The sequence below is a fragment of the Meriones unguiculatus genome, chromosome 4 (genome assembly GCF_030254825.1).
Source record: "Meriones unguiculatus strain TT.TT164.6M chromosome 4, Bangor_MerUng_6.1, whole genome shotgun sequence".
Classification (NCBI taxonomy): domain Eukaryota; kingdom Metazoa; phylum Chordata; class Mammalia; order Rodentia; family Muridae; genus Meriones; species Meriones unguiculatus.
The window spans coordinates 98,664,133-98,682,016 of NC_083352.1; the positions used below are offsets into that span (position 1 = coordinate 98,664,133).

At 52.3% G+C, this 17,884-nt stretch overlaps 1 protein-coding gene across 4 annotated transcripts in view; it reads right to left on the reverse strand.

Moving 5' to 3' along the window:
- Positions 1–3,493: 3,493 nt before the first annotated feature.
- The window catches only part of Tpst2 (tyrosylprotein sulfotransferase 2), a 35,651-nt gene continuing 21,260 nt past the window's right edge, over positions 3,494–17,884 (reverse strand). For 2 of the 4 annotated variants that reach the window (XM_021646945.2, XM_060382616.1), the window contains 6 exons: positions 14,641–14,703; positions 11,428–12,339; positions 10,189–10,387; positions 6,800–6,850; positions 5,051–5,099; positions 3,494–3,957 (listed from right to left, as the gene is read on the reverse strand). In XM_021646945.2, coding sequence (XP_021502620.1) covers positions 5,058–5,099; positions 6,800–6,850; positions 10,189–10,387; positions 11,428–12,308 — 1,173 coding nt within the window. In that variant the 5' untranslated portion in view covers positions 12,309–12,339; positions 14,641–14,703 and the 3' untranslated portion in view covers positions 3,494–3,957; positions 5,051–5,057. Of the gene's footprint in view, positions 3,958–5,050; positions 5,100–6,799; positions 6,851–10,188; positions 10,388–11,350; positions 12,340–14,640; positions 14,704–15,621; positions 15,829–17,884 lie in introns of those variants that run through there. The other 2 variants (XM_060382617.1, XR_009591534.1) reach the window with 2 other exon arrangements.

Below are 17,884 nucleotides of genomic sequence, written 5' to 3' on the forward strand. Positions count from 1 at the left end.
TGAGTGCCAGGACATCCAGGGCTACACAGAGAAACTATGTCTCAAAAGGAAAGAAAGAAAAGAAAGCACTCATTTCCAGATTTGTGAGAGCTGGGCATTCAAACTCAAGTCCTTGTGCTTATGGGGCAGGCATCTTACTTGCTGTATTAGTCACTGTTCTCCAGAGGAGCGAAGCCAACTGGGTGAATATATACATGAAAATAATTTATTAAGTCAGTTTCCATTAAAATAATAATCGCTGTCTCATACCTGAGACCCCGACAACCCAGTAGTTGCCCAGTCCCTGAAGCTGGTACCTCAGCAATCTCATCTGCTTCAGTCACTCTAGAAGGCTCCTGGGGAGCAGCTGAGCCCAGGCTCTCTGGTTCAAATGTCAATCAACAGTGGTGAAAGGGAAGCCAGAAGGGCAAAAGGCAGATGGTTTTCCTTTCGAAATCAACCTTTATCAAGACTGTTATCAGAAGGTGCCTCCCACAATCCAGGTGGGTCTTTCCACGCCCATCAGGCAGTCAGAACAGTTCTGTAAGGGAGATTCACTATCCAAGTGACTCATCTGTGGCAAGCTGACATTAAAATGAACGATTGCATCTCCTTAGTCATCTTTGGAGCCCCAGGAAGAGGGTGTCTCTCTCGCTCTGTCTCTCTGCATGCACGTGTGCACATACGAGTGCTAAGAACAGGGCCTAACGTATGCTAGGTACCATCACTCAGCCCATTTCAGCCCAAGAAGAGATTTTGAGATTTGAGAGTGCTACTATGTAGTCCAGGTTGGTCTCAAATTCAGAGAGCCACCAAAGTACTGGGATTAAGGGCATGAAACAACACTCCAGGCTTGTTTTGTTTTTTGCCACAGGGTCTTACTTACAGGTAGCCAAGGCTGGCCTGGAACTTGTGATCCTTCTTGCCTAATACCCTCTGAGTATGAGGGTTGCAAATTGCATCACAGCCGGCTCTTAGAGTTTTAATTTTTATATTTATTTTCTCTCTCCCTGCTCCTCCCTCCACCCCCTGTGCTGTGACAATGCACCCCACAGCACTGGTGGAGGTCAGAAGTCAGCTTGCAGGAGTTAGTTCTCCTCTTCCACCATGTGGGATCCCGGGATGAAGCCCAGACCACCAGGCTTTGTGGCAAGTGCCTATAGTGAGGTGCTGTTCTCCAAGCCAAAGTGCCCCCATCTGCAGACCAGCCGTGTCTCCCCCAGAAGATCACCACACCCAGGCCTACTGACCAAGTGGGAAGTCACTGGGGCCCTCCCAACCAACTCTATAAGATTTTGCCCTAATTGTCCTTGGTCTGAGGTCGAAAGGCGGGACTACATAAAGGTGGTAAAGACAAAGGAAGCTACTGTCCTTACTTGTGTAGACTCCAGTTGGAGCCGCTTTCAGTGACACCCACTGCGGTCAGCAGCCTCTCACTTACGCTCTGCATGACCAAGAGCTGCTTTGGTGCCCACAGTGAACTGCGGTGGGACTGTACTTTGGTTTGTTAGGATGGTAGAACACTGATCACGCTCGCCGTGCCCCTCACCCCCCCGCCCCCAGGAATCTTACCTACAGACCCTCTCCACAGGCAGGTGCACAGTCACAGCCTTGACTCCATGGGAGGGAGCATGGAAGCTCTATCACAGCCCACTGCTGGGGGCGGGGGCGGGGGAAGAGGGAAATAGACAGGACAGAGACATGGACAAAGAGTAGGTCAGAGGAGAGCAAGGTGGAGTTGGTCCTCTTCTTCCAGCATTACATGGGTTCCAGGGACTGAACTCACCCCCTCCTGGGTGCTTTCAGGCTCTCCTCTATGACTTAAAATGCCTCACACTGTGGAAACCAATGTCAGACTCTTGTGTAATGGAGGATATGAGCTAGAATCCCTAACACATGTAAAGCCAAATGCAGTGGTGTGTGTTTGTAATCCCACACATGCCCCAGTCCACAAACACATACACAAAATTAAGTATTTTTTGTAACAGTCAGTATTATTTTGAAAAGGGTCTCACATGGTCTAGCCTGGCTTCCAACTCACAATGGTGCACCATGCCTGGCTGCACTGAGAAGCAGGCCACGCAGTCAGCCCAGTTTTCTCAGGCACTGTTTTACATTTATTTGCATTTTATTTTTTCTGTGTGAGGGTGCCAGATCCTCGGAACTGGAGTTACAGGCAAATGGGAACTCCACGTGGCTGCTGGGAATTGAACTGGGATCCTCTGGAAGCACAGTCAGTGCTCTTAACTGCTAAGCCATCTCTCCAACCCCCTTCTCAGGTATTACTGATCACACACACACGGCTGACCCTGGAAATGCCAAACTGAGGCTACAGGGAGCAGGGTGTATGGATGTGTAGACAAACATACACAGAGGCCAGGGATGCCTGCTTCCGGCAGGGAAGGAGTCAGGTGGAAAAAAGCATACTTGGCAAACTGGTGATGTCGATGACAGAAGACACTCAGGAGCCACAGAGGCAAAAGTGCTCACTGCCAAGTCTGCCTGAGTTCAGCCCCTGGAACTACGCGTGGAAGGAGAGAATAACCTCACATAAGTTGTCTTCTGATGTCTATACATGTTCTGTAATATGTGTGTGCCAGCTCACCCATAAACAAATATATGGGATAAAACAGTAAGGGAAAGGAAGGGCCTCAGAGGCCTGGCCACCCTCTCACTGGTTTGAAGAAGAGTCAGGTGCTGCCACACAGGAGCATTGCTGTGTCACCCTTGGTGGTTCTTGGTAACTGCATGAAGTTTCAGGAAGCGCCACTGTGCAGATGAAGAGGGCCCACACCCAGCACTGAGTCACAAAGAAACTTCACCATCTACTTGACTGAATGTAGAGGCACTGGGTGACTGGCAAGCTGTGGCTCTGTCTGCAAGGGTTTTTACCAGAGATAGTGAGCTAGAAGAGAAAGACTGGCCCTGCATGTGGACAGCCTGCATCCCACAGGCTGGGGTGTTCAGACTCAAGAGGAAGGAAAAGGGAAGGCCAACCGAGGGAGCCCTGGCCCTCCCTTCCCTGCTTCACTGCCCACTGTGACCTGAACATCTGTCACAGGCATCCTGCCATGATGGAAACTATGGGCCAAAAGAAGCCTTCCCTTGCTTATGTCAGGTACCAGAGTGACAAGCCAGCCTGCCTCCAAAACCATACCCCCAGGACCCTACAAGCCCCTGCCTCCCAGCCTCCCAGCTTAACCCAGGAAGGTGCAAGGTGTGGGTGCTTCTCAGCCCTTACGAAGCTGTCCTCGGCCCAGAAGGCCCAGGACAAGAAGAAAACGGGCCCTTGCTCAGCTGAATGTTCTATCTGTGTTGCCATGTATCTCTGTGCCAAGAATTACCCAAGTACACACCAACTTTACCAGAAGGGACCCCCAAACTGGTCTTTTTGTGAGCCTTTGCTGCCTGTGAGCCTCTGCTGAGGGATCACAGGAGCTCAGAGGTGCCCACAGCAGCACGGGCATGTTCTCCTGTCACACAGTCGTGAGGGAAGAAGCCTATTCACTCCGTGTGAAGTAAGGCACAGACAGCAGCCTGTTTACTTTATTCAAATAATTAATTTCTTTTCTCTGTGAAACTGAGTAGGACTAAAGAATGGAGGAAAGCCCATATATTAAACTCTTAAATAGATCCTTTGAGGTCAAAGTCAAGGCAAGGAGAGGCACGGCTCACAGGTCCTGCTCCAGGAAATGAGGCCACCAAAGGAGCCTGTCCATCAGGGAAGATAGCAAATTCAATTCTTTAAAAAAAGTTCTCAAGGAGGAAAAAAATAGAAAATTCCCAAGTTTCCGAAGCTGAAGTAGTCTCTCTCTCCTCCACATCCGCCCTGGAGCAGAGGTTCCAAGTCTGTTTCCGCTGAGGGGTACGAACACTGCACTTCAGCAGGCCACGGCACGACTGACAGCAAGCAACGTGCTTGGGGTAGTCCGACTTCCACTGCAGGGCGAGGACTCAGGCATCCGAGCTGCGAAGAATCTGAGAAAGGGGAAGTGGCGTCAGCAGAGGGCGATGCTGAAATAGAGCATTTCTGTTTTTTGTTTTTGTTTTTTCATTTCTGAGACAGGGTCTCACGACATTAACACTAATTAACTAATTAATTAATTAAGCTAATTAACATTAGCTCCATAGATAAAGCAGGCTGGCCCAGAACTCATAGAGGTCCAGCTGACCCTGCCTCCCAAGTGATGGGATTAAAGGTGTGAGTAAAGGTCCAATGCATAAAGTCCTCGATTCAACAGCCTCACCTCCCAAAAATTACGTGTTAACTATGAGTTTCAGAGAAGCAAGAGGTGTCAGCACCTGATCCAGGCCAGTCCACGGTGGGTTGGCTGGCGAGCCCTGTACGTGGTATTTCATTTAAACCGTGAATCAGGGCTTTGGAAATGGACTGGTCTAGGAGTCTAACAGACTTGCAGGAAGAGAGGGGAGCAGTGTTCTTGTCCAGGTTCTTTTCTTTGAAATGAATCCCTCAGCACAGCTGCAGTCACAGAGACTGGATGCCTGAGCTCAAAGTCCCTTTCCCTACTGTTTAGCAAAAGAGGCACCAAGAATGGCTTTGAAGGAGCCAAGTCTGCAAATGGCACTGGAGAATGTCAGCCACTGGCTAGGACATGGAGGGCCATAGGGTTCTCTGAAGGGGGGGTGGAGCTGTGCCCCTTGTCTCAACCCCTCAGGCCACTCTTGGTGGAGTCCCACAATCATGAAATGACTGTGACAGCATTCAGTGTTTGAGCTAAGCCTGAGGGTTTATCTTTATCTGGGAGGGTATGAGTCTCCACTAGGTATGGAGATAGCTTAGGACCCCCATCTCCATGGTCCTCCCTGCTCCTCCCCAGGATCAGAGAAGCCTCCTTTTGGTTGGTCTAGCATCCATGCCTACTGACCACACACTCCCCCCCTCCAGAGCCCAGACTAAGCCTCCATTCTATAAATAGCTCTCTAGGCAGTCACCATGGAAACGAGATGGGGCTGGGCCTGTCCACCTTAGTGGACACAGCTGAGAGAAGGTTGAAAGGATGGGCACTTCAGCCAGGGCTGGGAGTCTCCGGGAGGCGGGAGGAAAGCTCACCTGGAAATCATGAACTTCCCAGGTGTGCGGAGGTGCTGTTCTGGTTCACCTGCAGGTAGACAGGCAGACGAAGGGGTCAAGGCCTAGTGGTGGATAAGAAAGTTTCCCTTTCCCTTCTCCAAGGCCCAGTCCTGGTCTCAAAGACCCACCAGAAAACCTGTCTCTCTCTCTCTCTCTCTCTCTCACACACACACACACACACACACACACATGACACACTGCGCTCAGGACAGGGTGACTGTAGTTGTGTCCCTAGGATCTCCTAGGTGGCAGGGCCATATTTTGTTTGTATCCATCTGTTCCACCCTCCCAGGCCTCCACCCCCCCCCCCCCCCCCAGTGCTGACCCAGACCTTAAAGCTGTAACCTGAAAGAACACGTTTTTCTCCCCACATGGGACATCTCATAAGATAACTGTAAAATCCAGAACTCATGGGAGAAGCAGTTGAGCCAGTTTGGACAGGCATACTGACTTGACCCAAAAGGTCAGGACCCCACCCAGCAGACAGGGGGAATGCCAGGACAGCAGGCTATGCCATGAAAGCACAATCAGCATAAAAATGTAGATAGCAGGCCAACGAGGGCAACAGCAAAAAGCTGCCGTTCCCGAACTCAGATACTGATAATCTGACCATTAGAATGGCGACTGCCATAGGGGGGTGCCCACACTTTATTTTTCTAAAATGAATGAAACACAGGCTGGGGAGATGGCTCAGTTGGTAAAGTGGCTTCAATGCAAGCATGATGACCTGAGTTCAGATCCCCGGGACCCACCTAAGATAAGGAGTTACAGAAACACACGGCTGGGAGCGTGGAGGCAGGAGGGCCCCCGGAGCTCACTTGCCAGCTGGTGCAGCCCCAGCTGTCAGCCGTGGATTCGCTGAGAGACTCTGTCTCAAAATACAAGGTGGAAAGGGTGTGTGTGAAAGAGACTGAGGACACCTGATTTTCACATGTGGCCTTATGAACCTGTAAACATGTGTACAAAGACACACTCACCTCACACACAAAAACAAACATGTGCAAGGTCACTCATCTCAGGACCATTTCATCTTTTGAAAGGCAGCATCTTAGCCCCAAAAGGAGCATAGACATTTGTGGCAGAGCACAAGTGCATGCCAGAAGGCGGAAGCTATACTTATCCTGACACTGCATGGACTACCCCAAGGGCTATCTCAGGGACGGTGGGCCCAGCTGTGGGAGGCATGGGGCAGTGTGGTTCATGGCCACTTAGTCACAATACCCCATGACCCTGCAGCTCTCATTTCCTGACAAAGAAGAAAATGGGGGGATGTGCTTGGCGTCACTTGACCAGGATGGGGTTGAAGTTAGAATCAAAGTCTTCAGAGTCCATAGCCACCTTCCAGCCAGATGACAAGGGGCAGGACAGCTTAGGAAAAGGACTCCAGAGATGGGCTGGCTATAGTCACTTAGAGACTTCTCTGGCCCAGCCCTAACCAGGCTGTCTCAGGGAAGTGTCATCCACCCACCCAGCCACCCACCCATTCAGCCATCATCCGCCTACCACCCACCTACCCACCTATCTATTCATCTACCCACCCACCCATCATCATCCATCTACCCACCACCCATCCATCTACCCACCCACCCATCTGTTCATCCACCCACCAATCATCATCCATCCATTCACCCATCCATCCATCCATCGAGGGCAAAGTAGAGCAGCCATGGACCAACTGAGGTCCAACCAGGAAGACACAAAGCACAACCCCGTCCTGGGCTTTCTAACCTGATAATATCCTTTCAGATTGGCTGGTGTTTTATAGTCTCCTTTCAAAACCTAGGAAAGAAGGTAAGTGTCATTGTGGGAAAAAATGGGCAGAGTAAAATCCAGGTCACCATTGACACATTTATCTAACCACCCACCCATCTGCCCATCCTTGGACCTCCAGCTCTCCTCCCACTCACCTGTCAGTTTCACAGTTCTCCCCCACACCCCTCCTTTCATCTATGCATCCAACCGCCATCCACCCATCATTCCATGTACCATCATTAGTCTGTCCATCTACCCTCCATCCCATCCACCCCATCCATCCATCCATCCATCCATCCATCCATCCATCTTCCCTCAGCAACATTTACTGAGAGCCTCTTATTCTACCTGCATGGGACAGTGGTAATCAGCAACTGAAGTTCTTATTCCCCTGCAGCAATTATTTCTGACAGGGACACAGATGACATGCAGATAACAGAACCATAAACCATCACAGGCATGTGCAGCCACGGATGTGCCAGGAAGGCAGTGAGGCAAAAGGGTGTGGTTGGGAGTGAGCAGGTGTTTCTGCAACCATGTAACCAAGGTGGTGAGATCCAAAGGACAAGTAAAACCAGCCAGGTTGAATAGGGAAGTAAAAGTACTCAGGCAGAGGGTAAGACTGAAGCCTTGACAGTGTGGCCAGTGTCTTCATAGTGTCACCTTCCGCTGCCAAACACAAGTCCAATGGGAACCAACTGCTGAACTCTACCCATTACACAAATATCTCTTATTCAACCTGGTATGTGAAGACCTTGAATAAATCAATATGGACTCTGTACGAAAATGACTAATGAGAAACTTGACATGTTTTGGGGCCAAAGACAAACCCACTGTGCATTTCCAGTCTCAGTGTGGCCTAGCTCCTGTATCACAGCTGCCTATAGCTTGTAGCCACAGTAACCAACCGTATGGGAACAAGCTCATAAGTGCAATTCTCATCACTGAGTTACTGAGGCCCAGGGCCCACAGACAGGGAGGCAGATAGCCTAAAGCATTCAAGCACTCATGGCTGGTTACCAGGCCCCACATGGCATTTCCTTAGCAGTGTCCCTGTGCAGCAGGGGCTGAACATCATGGAGATCAAGACTAGGCCCTTGCGGAGACCAGAAGCCCAAGGAGAAATGTTCTGGCTCTCTGGGAAAAAATTAGGCAGTTTTATTTTATTTATTTTTGGTTTTTCGAGACAGAAAGGTTTCTCTGTGTAGCCTTGGCTATCCTGGACTCGCTTTGTAGACCTGGCTGGCCTCAAACTTGCATTGATCTGCCTGTCTCTGCCTCCTTGAGTGCTGGGATTAAAGGCGTGTACCACGGCTGGCTCAGTCGTTAGACTGAGACTCTTAAAGGTGTGCCACCATGCCCAGCCATCTTTTTTTTTTTTTTTTGGCAGCTTTATTTTAAACAAAAAACGTTCAAATACTTGATCTGATTGATCCGACATCCACTACAATCCTTTTTCTATACAATAGAATCTGACCTCCGGGGAACTTTGGAGCCATTGCACACACAGCCTTTTGCTGCTGTGCACTTCTGGATGCCCAGGGTTGTATTTCTGTCACTGTTTTTCTGCTTTTAAGCATAGAATGGGATGGAAGCCAGAGCCTCATGCATGCTGGGCAAGGATTCTACACTGGACAGAACCTGGCCTCTTTTCATTTGTAACTGACATAAGCTAACTTTTATGCTCTAACTTTTAAGCATAACATTTATGCTCTACAATACTGTGGTTAGTTATTTATCATGGTCAAGAGGAGCTTCTGTAGGGAAAGGAATATAAAACATGAAAATGGAGCTGAATAATTTATTTTTGAATAAGAATTAATAATATTTATAATAAAAGCAGACATGATCACATCCTCCCTGAGAATATCAAAACTACTGCTGTGGTGGGGCTAATTTCTGTAAGCACTGAGATGCTCAGGAGGGACGGCTGCGGGGACCCTAGACGGCTGGCACGGTCCTGAGGGAATTCCCTTGTGAAGGTGAGAGGGCTGGGAAGCAGCTCAGTAGCAGAGCACTTGGCTGGCGCTCAAGGCCTGGGCTCATCCGCAGCACCGCACACACAGAAGATGAGGAATGAATGGGAAGCAAAGGGGCAACACAGACGTCTTTGGGCTAACGGCATTGGAATGCACACCTGGGGTAGAGCTCTTCAGGAGGCAGAGGCAGGGGGATGGCTTAAGCCCAGGGGTTGGGCAACATAGCAAAACCACGCCTCAACAAAGCAACCACGATAAAATCCGAACCACTGAAATAGCGGTTGATGTGGAACACACCTTTATGATCCAATCAACTCAAAGACAAGGGAGGACGCCAGGTCTGAGGCTGCTCTGTGCCACACAGAGACGCGCCCATGAGTAAATAAATACATTATCGCTTCTCAGAAACACAGGGGCAGTGCTGTGAGAAGCACATTCAGGGTGGCCACTGCTACAGTGTCAGAGTGCCTGCGCAGACCCGTGCACACGTAAGCTCGGGTCGGCCTCTGCACACCCCCACACAGTACAGTGTGGCCTCTGCACACCCCCACACAGTAGTGTGCCTCTGCACACCTGTGCACACGGCATGGCCTCCACACACCTTAGATGCACAGCCGAGCCCTGAGCCTCTAGTGGCTGCGAGCCAGTGGGTGGTGCGCTGTGTACGGACACCCCAACAGCTAACTGGTCGACAGCAACACGTCAGCCTCATTAACATCTCCTGGCACACTAGAACTGCAACCTCAGGGCACCTGTGTGGGTGCCCAGGGAAGGCACTCAAGAAGCTGGATGATGCCAAGCAGACGTGGCTCTGAGCTAGTGAGCCGTTGTTATAAAATGCTTTGTCACCCCACTTCCCTTAACCATCTTCACCACAGAATTTCAACAGCTCCGGTCTGAGAAATCAATGGACAACAGTGTGGTCCCTTCTTCCTTTATGTAAGTTTGCTCTCAAGCCTCAAAGGGCTCTGCACATGGAAAAGAGCCAGGGAGGCAGTAAAGAAATGTGAGCCAGACCTGACACAGGCCAGGTGCAGTGGCACACGCCTGTGATCCCTGCACTGGGAGGCAGAGGCTGGTGGATCTCTGTGAGTTCTAAGCCAGCCTGGTCTACAGAGAAGTCCAGGACAGTCAGGGCTCTGTTACAGAGAAACCCTGTCTAGAACTCCCCTCCACAAAATCCTAAAAAGACCTGAGACACAAAGAGAAGCGACAGGGAGAGGAGGAGGCCTGTTGGCTCTGAGATTCCTTTTGTGGCCAAAGTGGGAGTAGCCGAATCTGGACCATTGTGTGCATCAGGCAGAACACGTGCTGGTCAGGAGCAGAGACTGAAGTACCCACGCTGCCAAAGCACATGCTCACACTCCCATGTGCACACACACTCACCCGGTGTGTGTTGTTGATGACAATCGGGTCAGGGTTCCCATAGTTGGGCGGATTTGCATATGGGTCATAGCCAAGCCGGGCCAGCATGGGGGCAATCTGGGCCATGTCCCTCACCACGTCTCCAGGGATGTGGCCAGTCCATTTGGAGAGGGCTTCCAGGTTCACGGGTTTGATGACCTGGTCTGTGGACCGCTCGATCCTGGGGAGAGAGCACAGTCTGGTCAGGCTTCAGGGCACCCCCTGCTGCTTATGGGGCTCTGACCCCTGGGCAGCCCTGCTCTATCGGCTGTGAGTGCAGCCAGGGCGCTGTGCCTCATGGAGGCTGCACATAGCAGAAAGCAGAGCTGTGGTGAGAAGAACAGCATGCACTAGTGATGCAGCGAGGTTTCCTTCATTTGTGTGTGTATGTGTGTGTGTACATGCATGTCTGTTCACATGTGTAGTACATGAGGAAGCCAGATGCTGATGTCCTCACTCACTTCTCCACTTTGCTTTTTGGCAGTCTTCCTGTAGCTTCACTGTGCCTGGCTAGGCTGGCTCCAGGATCTGCCTTCCGCCCCTTTAGATGCATGTGACAGGCCCTCACAGCCACACATGGCTTTATGTGTGTGCCAGAGAAGCTGACCGCCACCATCACGCCTGCACAGCAAGCATGGACAGCCACTGAGCCAGCCTGTCTGCAATTGTGTGTGCACAAGCATCACGTGTATGTATGGGGCACGTCCACAGTCATACGTGGAGGTCAGAGGACAACCTTGTGGAGTCGCCTCTCTTCTTCCACTCTTATGGGTTCTGGGGATCAAACTCAGTGTCTTGCCATGCAAGCCCCTTTACTCACTGAGCCATCTTGCCAGCCCGGCCCGTGTCTCCTTGAAAGTAACTTGTCAAATCTACAACTAACTCAGACAGCTTGTCCTTGAGAAAGGAAAAGATCAGATTCTAATGGTAAGGCTGGAAGTCCCCGTGGACGCCAGCTTCCTACAGGCGCCTTCAGTGCGCAGCACACACTTTCTATGTGCTGTCTGCGTTTTTCAATAGCACACGGAGGCTACCGGGGAGGAGAAGCCTGTCTGGTGAAGACTCCGCTTTCAGGCAGCCGACCCCCAACTCTTTCCCCAGTACACAGAAGGATGCTGAGTCTCAGAGAGGCACAGACACTTGCCTCAGGCAGCACAGCTCAGGAGGGGCAGACTCGATCTGCCGCCCGGGGCCTGGGAGGAGCTGTGGGGCCCCACTCACTTGGACAAGGAGACGCCCCCAGGCTTGCCAATGAGGTCCTCGTGGTGCAGGACTGTGTCGCTCCAGGCGATGCCCAGGAAGTCCAGGATGCGTCTGAGTGAGCGCTGGGGGTGCAGCACCAGCTGCTCATAGTACACAGGCAGGCACTTGTCCTTGCCCACCTCCATGCACTGTGCGTACATCACCTCGATGGCCTTGTTCCACTTCGTAAGGCAGTCTCGGTAGCTGCTGAGGTCGAAGCCCGCGATGGTGACCTTTCGAGTGATCATGGAGTGCACGGAGGCCCGGCCGTCGCGCACCATTAGCAGGAATTTGGAGTTGGGGAAGAGGCGTGCCAGGTAGACAGAGGACTTGAGTGTGAAGGGGTCCTTATTACACAGCACTCGGGCTGGCTCGCCGTGCTTGGCGATCACCTCCAGGATGAAGGCCTGCATGGCAGCATCCAGCACCTCATCCGTCACACCGGCCTCATCCAGCCGCAGCTTCTCCCGCCCGGACTTGGACCAGGCCTGCCGCATGGCCAGCACTCGAGGGATGATGCGCGTCTCCTCCCCACAGCGCACCTCAGGGTGAGCATCCAGCATGGCACGCATGAGGGTGGTGCCACTGCGTGGCACACCGCCCACGAAGATGAGGGGCATGGACTTGCCATAGCGGTACTCCACGTGGTCAGCACCCAGCATCACCAGCTCCTCCTGCTCCGGCCGCATCCTCCGTGAGTTCCTCACACCCCCAAGCACTGCCCGGCACTCCAGCACTTGCTGCCCAAGCTGCACCGCGAGCACCAGGGCCAGTGCACAGCCGGCGGCCAGCAGCACCTTACGCACTGACAGGCGCATGCCCAGCCAGGGGCACAGGCCCAGCCAGGGGGCCCGCCTCATCGACGGGTCAGCAGGCCCACTGGGTATGCATCTGTGGATAGAGGGACAGTGTCAGCAGGCCCACTGGTACACAAACAGGATGCTGCAGTTACAAGCTCAGTGACAAATGAGTGCTTTCCCTCCCTCCTTCCCTCCAGGGGACCACAATGGCCTCAGAGCCTCAGTGAAGAGCAAGACTCACTCCCCTTACCACCGTGGCTGTGGTGCCTCGGTCAGTCAGCTGAGTTCTCTATCAGTGTTTCAGCTGGCCATCTGATAATAAAGGACGGTGGTGGTGGCTAACAGCAGGGCTGGATGCCAAACGTGGAGCTGGCCTGGCCTTGCTGCCTTGAGAGGCATGCACCATAGGTTTTTTTTTTTTTTAAAGAATTAATTTAATTTTATTTTATTTGCATTGGTGTGAGGGTATGTGACCACCTGGAACTGCTTACAGACAGTTGTGAGCTGTCATGTGGGTGCTGGGAGTTGAACCCAGGTCCCTTGGAAGAAAGGACAGTGCTCTTAATCCCTGAGCCATCTCTCTAGCCCCGCATCATAGGTTTTTCAGGTTACGGTCCACGGCCCCCGGGGTACAATATGCCTTCCAGTTCCTGAGAAACCGAGGCTCGCCCTTCGGCTGTGTTCAGGCTGCTTTGTGTCTCTCTGTGTGTTCCCTCAGAAGTCCAGGAAGCACGGGAGCCTGATAGGACAGTCGGTCTCAGACACTGACCTTGTGTGGCCTGTGGACCTTACATCCATGTATCCTGGCAACAACTGTATTGACCCTGGCAACTGCCACTAAATTCTGTTTCTGGTAAGGGTACAAAAAGTCTGCTCTCAATGAAACTGTCACAGCCTCAGTCTTGCTGTGGCCCCTCCAACACAAGCCTGGCTCATTTCTCAGCAGTCACATCACGTGACCTTAGTCTGGTAACTAAGTGGTGGCACTTAGAGGTGAGGCTGTAGCTCCCTGGGGAGGGCCTGCCCAGTGTACACAAAGCCCCGGGTTTGACCCCCAGGACCACATAAACCAGGCATGGTGGCTAATGGTTGTGACACCTGTCATGTGGGAGGTGAAGGCAAAAGATCAGGGGTCTGAGGCCAGCCTGAGGTGCAGGAGATCCTGTCTTGAAAAAAACAGACAGATAACAGCAAGAACACAGGGAGTGACCCACAGATCTGCCTGACTCCTGCAGCACCGACAGGAGAGCCGAATTCTCAGCTCCCTGCACATGCCTAGCTCCTCATTACTGTTCAATTAATAATGATGGGATGACCAGGGCCTGGCACACAGGAGAAAACTGAAGCTAGCAGAGATGCCCACAGTTACCAGACAAGGGAGCAGTGTAGTCAGGGTCCCGCATGGCAGGGGGGTTGTCTCCTTCAGCCCCTGTCATTCTCTAGCCTTCTCTCCATCTGCACTTGGGACTTGCTCATCAAGCCAACAATAAAGTCCATGCACTAAGCCCAGGACTGGAAGATGGGAGGCACGTGGCCAGTTCCACAGGCCAAGCCCTGACCCGCTGGAATCAGGTATCTAAGGATGCCTTCAAGTGTCTCATAAAGCTCGCCCCGTGGACCTGAGATCCAAACTCTGCCACTTGCAATGACTGTTGAGCCAGGACCCCTTGGAAGCTGCCAACCACGCCTTAGCTGGAACTAGAACTACTGCCCTTTGGGTTGATGGGGGAGGGGATGCTCTAACTATAGGTTGCTTGCACAATGGGGCTGCACAGCAGCATGTGCATGCCTGTGGTTTCTAACTGGTAACAGTGACCCTGGAGGGAAAAGGTTATCGAATGGCCAGTTTGCCCCCAACAAGTCGTTCACGTTTCAGAATCTGAGCTGGCAAACACTCTGCCTATATTTTGTGTTTTTATAATTCTAGAATGCTCAGAGATGCACAGCCAGGGTCAAGGCCACGCTTTTCCAGAAGAAAACAGCCTCTCTCAGGCAGGCAGGATGAAGCAGAGGGCGGCTTGAGGAGCTACTGCTGTCCCAGCAGGAAAGGCGGCAGGCAGGAGTTCTGCAGAACTGGGTTCAAATCCTACCTCTGCAACTTGCTGGCTGGCAATGTAAACAAGACATTTTCTCCTCTAGTCAAGGGTAGTGAGGATAAAATGGTAACCATTCCCAAGAACGTGAATGTTGGATGGTGCCTGCAGGAGGCTGAGCTAGAACCCACAGTGCACCTGCAGATTCCTATGTGCTGGCATTTCCAATGTGCACCAGGCTCTGATGTTCCTGCATTTTAATTAGCCAGCTGTGCAGAGAGCTGCCCAATACTGGAGGTGGGGAACGTGGAGGCATTAAGGGGCTGTGTCAGGACAGCGGGATCTCTGGGTAGACTCACCTCCCATGGATGCCCTCATTTCCAAGCACCACTCCCCGAGCCTGCTCACCACGGCTTCCTGCCCTGCAGAGCAATGGAGATACTGTGTCAGGAGCTGGCTGAGGCAGAGGAGCTTTCAGGCTCCCTGAGGCACCAGACAATGGCCACTAGATGGGGAGTCCCTGCCAGCCTCTTTCCTCCTCTCGGCCCGAGACATCAGGTAAAGTAAATAATACAACAGCATGCCTGTCACCACCCAGGGAATGCTAGGCACAGTTACCCAGTCCGGCTCTGCGCAGCTCCAAAGGGTACCACATACCAAGGTACAGTGTTCCCTGTAGTCAGATAATGCCCAGCCTCCACCCAGCACTCGCTCAGTGCAGATGTGCACGTGTCTTGAGGCTGCGCTGAGACAAGAGTAGAACGTCTCTAAAGCAGTTAAGCCAAGAACCAACTGAATGTTTCCCACCTCGGTCTGTGAGGCTTCATCACTCAGTTCCAAACACTGTGCTTCAGAGGCAGGCTGTGTCCCCATGGGTGCATGTCAAGAGGGTTTTTAAAGCCTGGGAAGGGGTTGGGGGAGGCAAGCTTCATAGACACACACCCAACACCTGATATTCTATGTCCCTCCTGGGTCCTGTCTCAGACCCAGCGTGTGGATGGTTCAGAACGTGGCTCTAGAGATGGAAGAGTCCTCCCCTCCCTGACCTCTAAGACCACAGTCTCCGTTTGGAAACAGGGGCTGCTGGGAAGCTCCAACTATACAGAAGGACTCAGGATACCAACAGTGTCATTTGTGTCACTACGGAAAGGAGCAAGGAGCGGTCACCTGTATCTCACTCCTCACCTTTATCATTTATTTATTTCGTTTGTCTGTGTCTTTTCTGTATTCTGGAAATCCATCCCTGCTAATACAATGAGGCCCCGCTGAGGAAGGAATCCTATCTAGCTCCCACACAAGATGCTCAGGCCCAGAACTCCTGGGCATGGGGGCTGACTCACCCCCTGGGAAGAAACCCAGCAATCCAGGGAGGGCACTGGAAGCTTCTGGAGGCAATCTGGCTGCCCTTGGGAGGCCCTTGAAATGCCAAACATACCACAGGCCTGCCAACCGCATAGCTGCCATCAACTACTCCCCGAAGAACAGGCTTGCTGAGAGCCATGGACCAAGTGATGGGCTTTCCACCTCCAAGCAGGGCACCCAATGTACTGTCACAGGGATTGAGAAGAGGTTAAATTCAGCCAGACTGAGAAAAATGTAAAATTCATTTTGCTTTCCCTTGGTCAAAGGCTCAGAAACCACTGGAGTCCATGGGGACTACCATACTGTACAGCCCTGACCTAGATCAGGGTAACTGCAATGGGAGCCAGCCTCTGTGGCCCCCAGAGTGTGGGGTGCTTCCTCACCAGCACCCGCAGGTTCTATGTGCACAGGCTTATCTGAGCCTGGAAGGAAAACTGCCTCTGTGTTGACAATGTCTGTTTGTTTCACCTAGACAATGGCGAGGAACAACTCTTCCCACTGCATTTGCACTGCACCAGGTAAATCGATTCGAGGTGATGTGCAGTACAGAGGTGGGCCAGCAAGAAGGCTCAGCAGGCAAAGGCACCTGCTGCAAAAGTGAGTTCAGTGTCCCAAACCCACAAAAATGTGGTGAGAACTGACCCCACCGTGCTGTTCTCTGGCCTCCATACTCATACCATGGCATCCGTCCTCCCCATCACACATGCAGAAATAAAAGAAGGTATCAGGGTACATGGAGAACGTGTGCCAATGCCTTTCATGCCAGTGGCTGGAGGAGGAGCATTGTGTGCCCTTTCATGGGGAGGGAGAGGGGAAGAAAAAGAAGGGAGAGAACTGTACAGGAGCAGGGCCTCAGAAACTGCCAGTATAGCACAAACCCCACGAGAACAGCCACAGACTGTCAGATGAGCTCTACCACACAACGCTGACTCCGGGGACAGCAACAAGGCCGAGGCGGGGTCCACAGCTCTCTTCTCTTACAGGAGGACCACCAGTCAACACTACACCCGGGGCTATCCATACCCTGCTTCACCCATCCTCTCATCGGCCCCGTGCTTGTACAGCGGGCTGTGCCTTCTATGGGCCTGCTAGGTCTGTGAGGCTGCGGGACAAGTGTAACTGTGCCCCAGGGCAGATCACTAATAAGGCAAACTGACTGGCACCCAAAAACAGTAGGAGAAAAAGACTAAGAAGCATTCGGATGTTCCCTACAGAGTCCTAGTGGCGGGGGAGGGGCATCTCCTCCTAAATCATGCTTCTGGCTGTGCTGGTCACATGGTTTTCTGTGATGAGGGATCAAGTGATTACTAGGTTTGCCTTTTGTGTGCCAGGTACAGAAATGGTGCAGCCTGCCTGCCTGCAGACCCAGCTGCGTGGCATTGGCCTGTCACTGCCAAACCTCTGAGCTCCTCTGAGAAACGGGGCTGACGATGCCTCTGGGCACCATCACACTCAACCTAAAAAGGCAGTGTGGACACTGCAGCCTCCCGGAATGTGGGAAGGGACTGTCGGTGAAGCTGTGCAGGGGTACCTGCCCAGAGCGAGTGCTGCTGGTGGCAGGTGCTGTGAGGTGGGGTTTTGGCCCCCTTCGCTCTTGGGAGAGGCTGAGGCCACCGTGGTGTCATGCAACTCTCAAAATGGGCCATTAGGAGATGGGGGAATCACACCAGCTCTCAGCTTGTCCCCAACGTGCCCAAGAGCCATGGGAAGGGAAGAAGGCATCAAGTGTGGAAGGATCTGAGGGAGCCACTTACATCACACCAGAAAGACATTTGTTCACGAGGAAACTACTGTGCACCTGAACCACTCACACTAGCAGAATTCAGTGAGAGCAGAAGATGAAGGAGGGGGATCAAGTCACCCTCAGCTACACAGTGAGTTCAAGGCCAGCCTGCACTACATAAAAGACACAGCACTGGTGCCCAGTGCAGAAGGAACTGCCCAGCTTGAGGTACAGACACCAGAGTGGAAGGAAGGAAATGACATTTTGGCTCAAACCCACGTGTGCTTTCTAAACTGGCATTTCCCTACGCTCAGCAGATCAAGAGGTTCCCAAGAAAAGATGAGGTGTGAGCAGAGGGAGCTGGCAGGACATAGGCTGCACTTATAAAGTGGCTCTGGATGGGAGCCAGGCCCCTGTGCACAAACCCACACTGGCTGTGGGGTCCTGCCCCCAGGGAACCAGCCCTCAAACTGCCCCCTGCCAGGCAGCAATGTCATCTCACTCCTGTACCATCTACT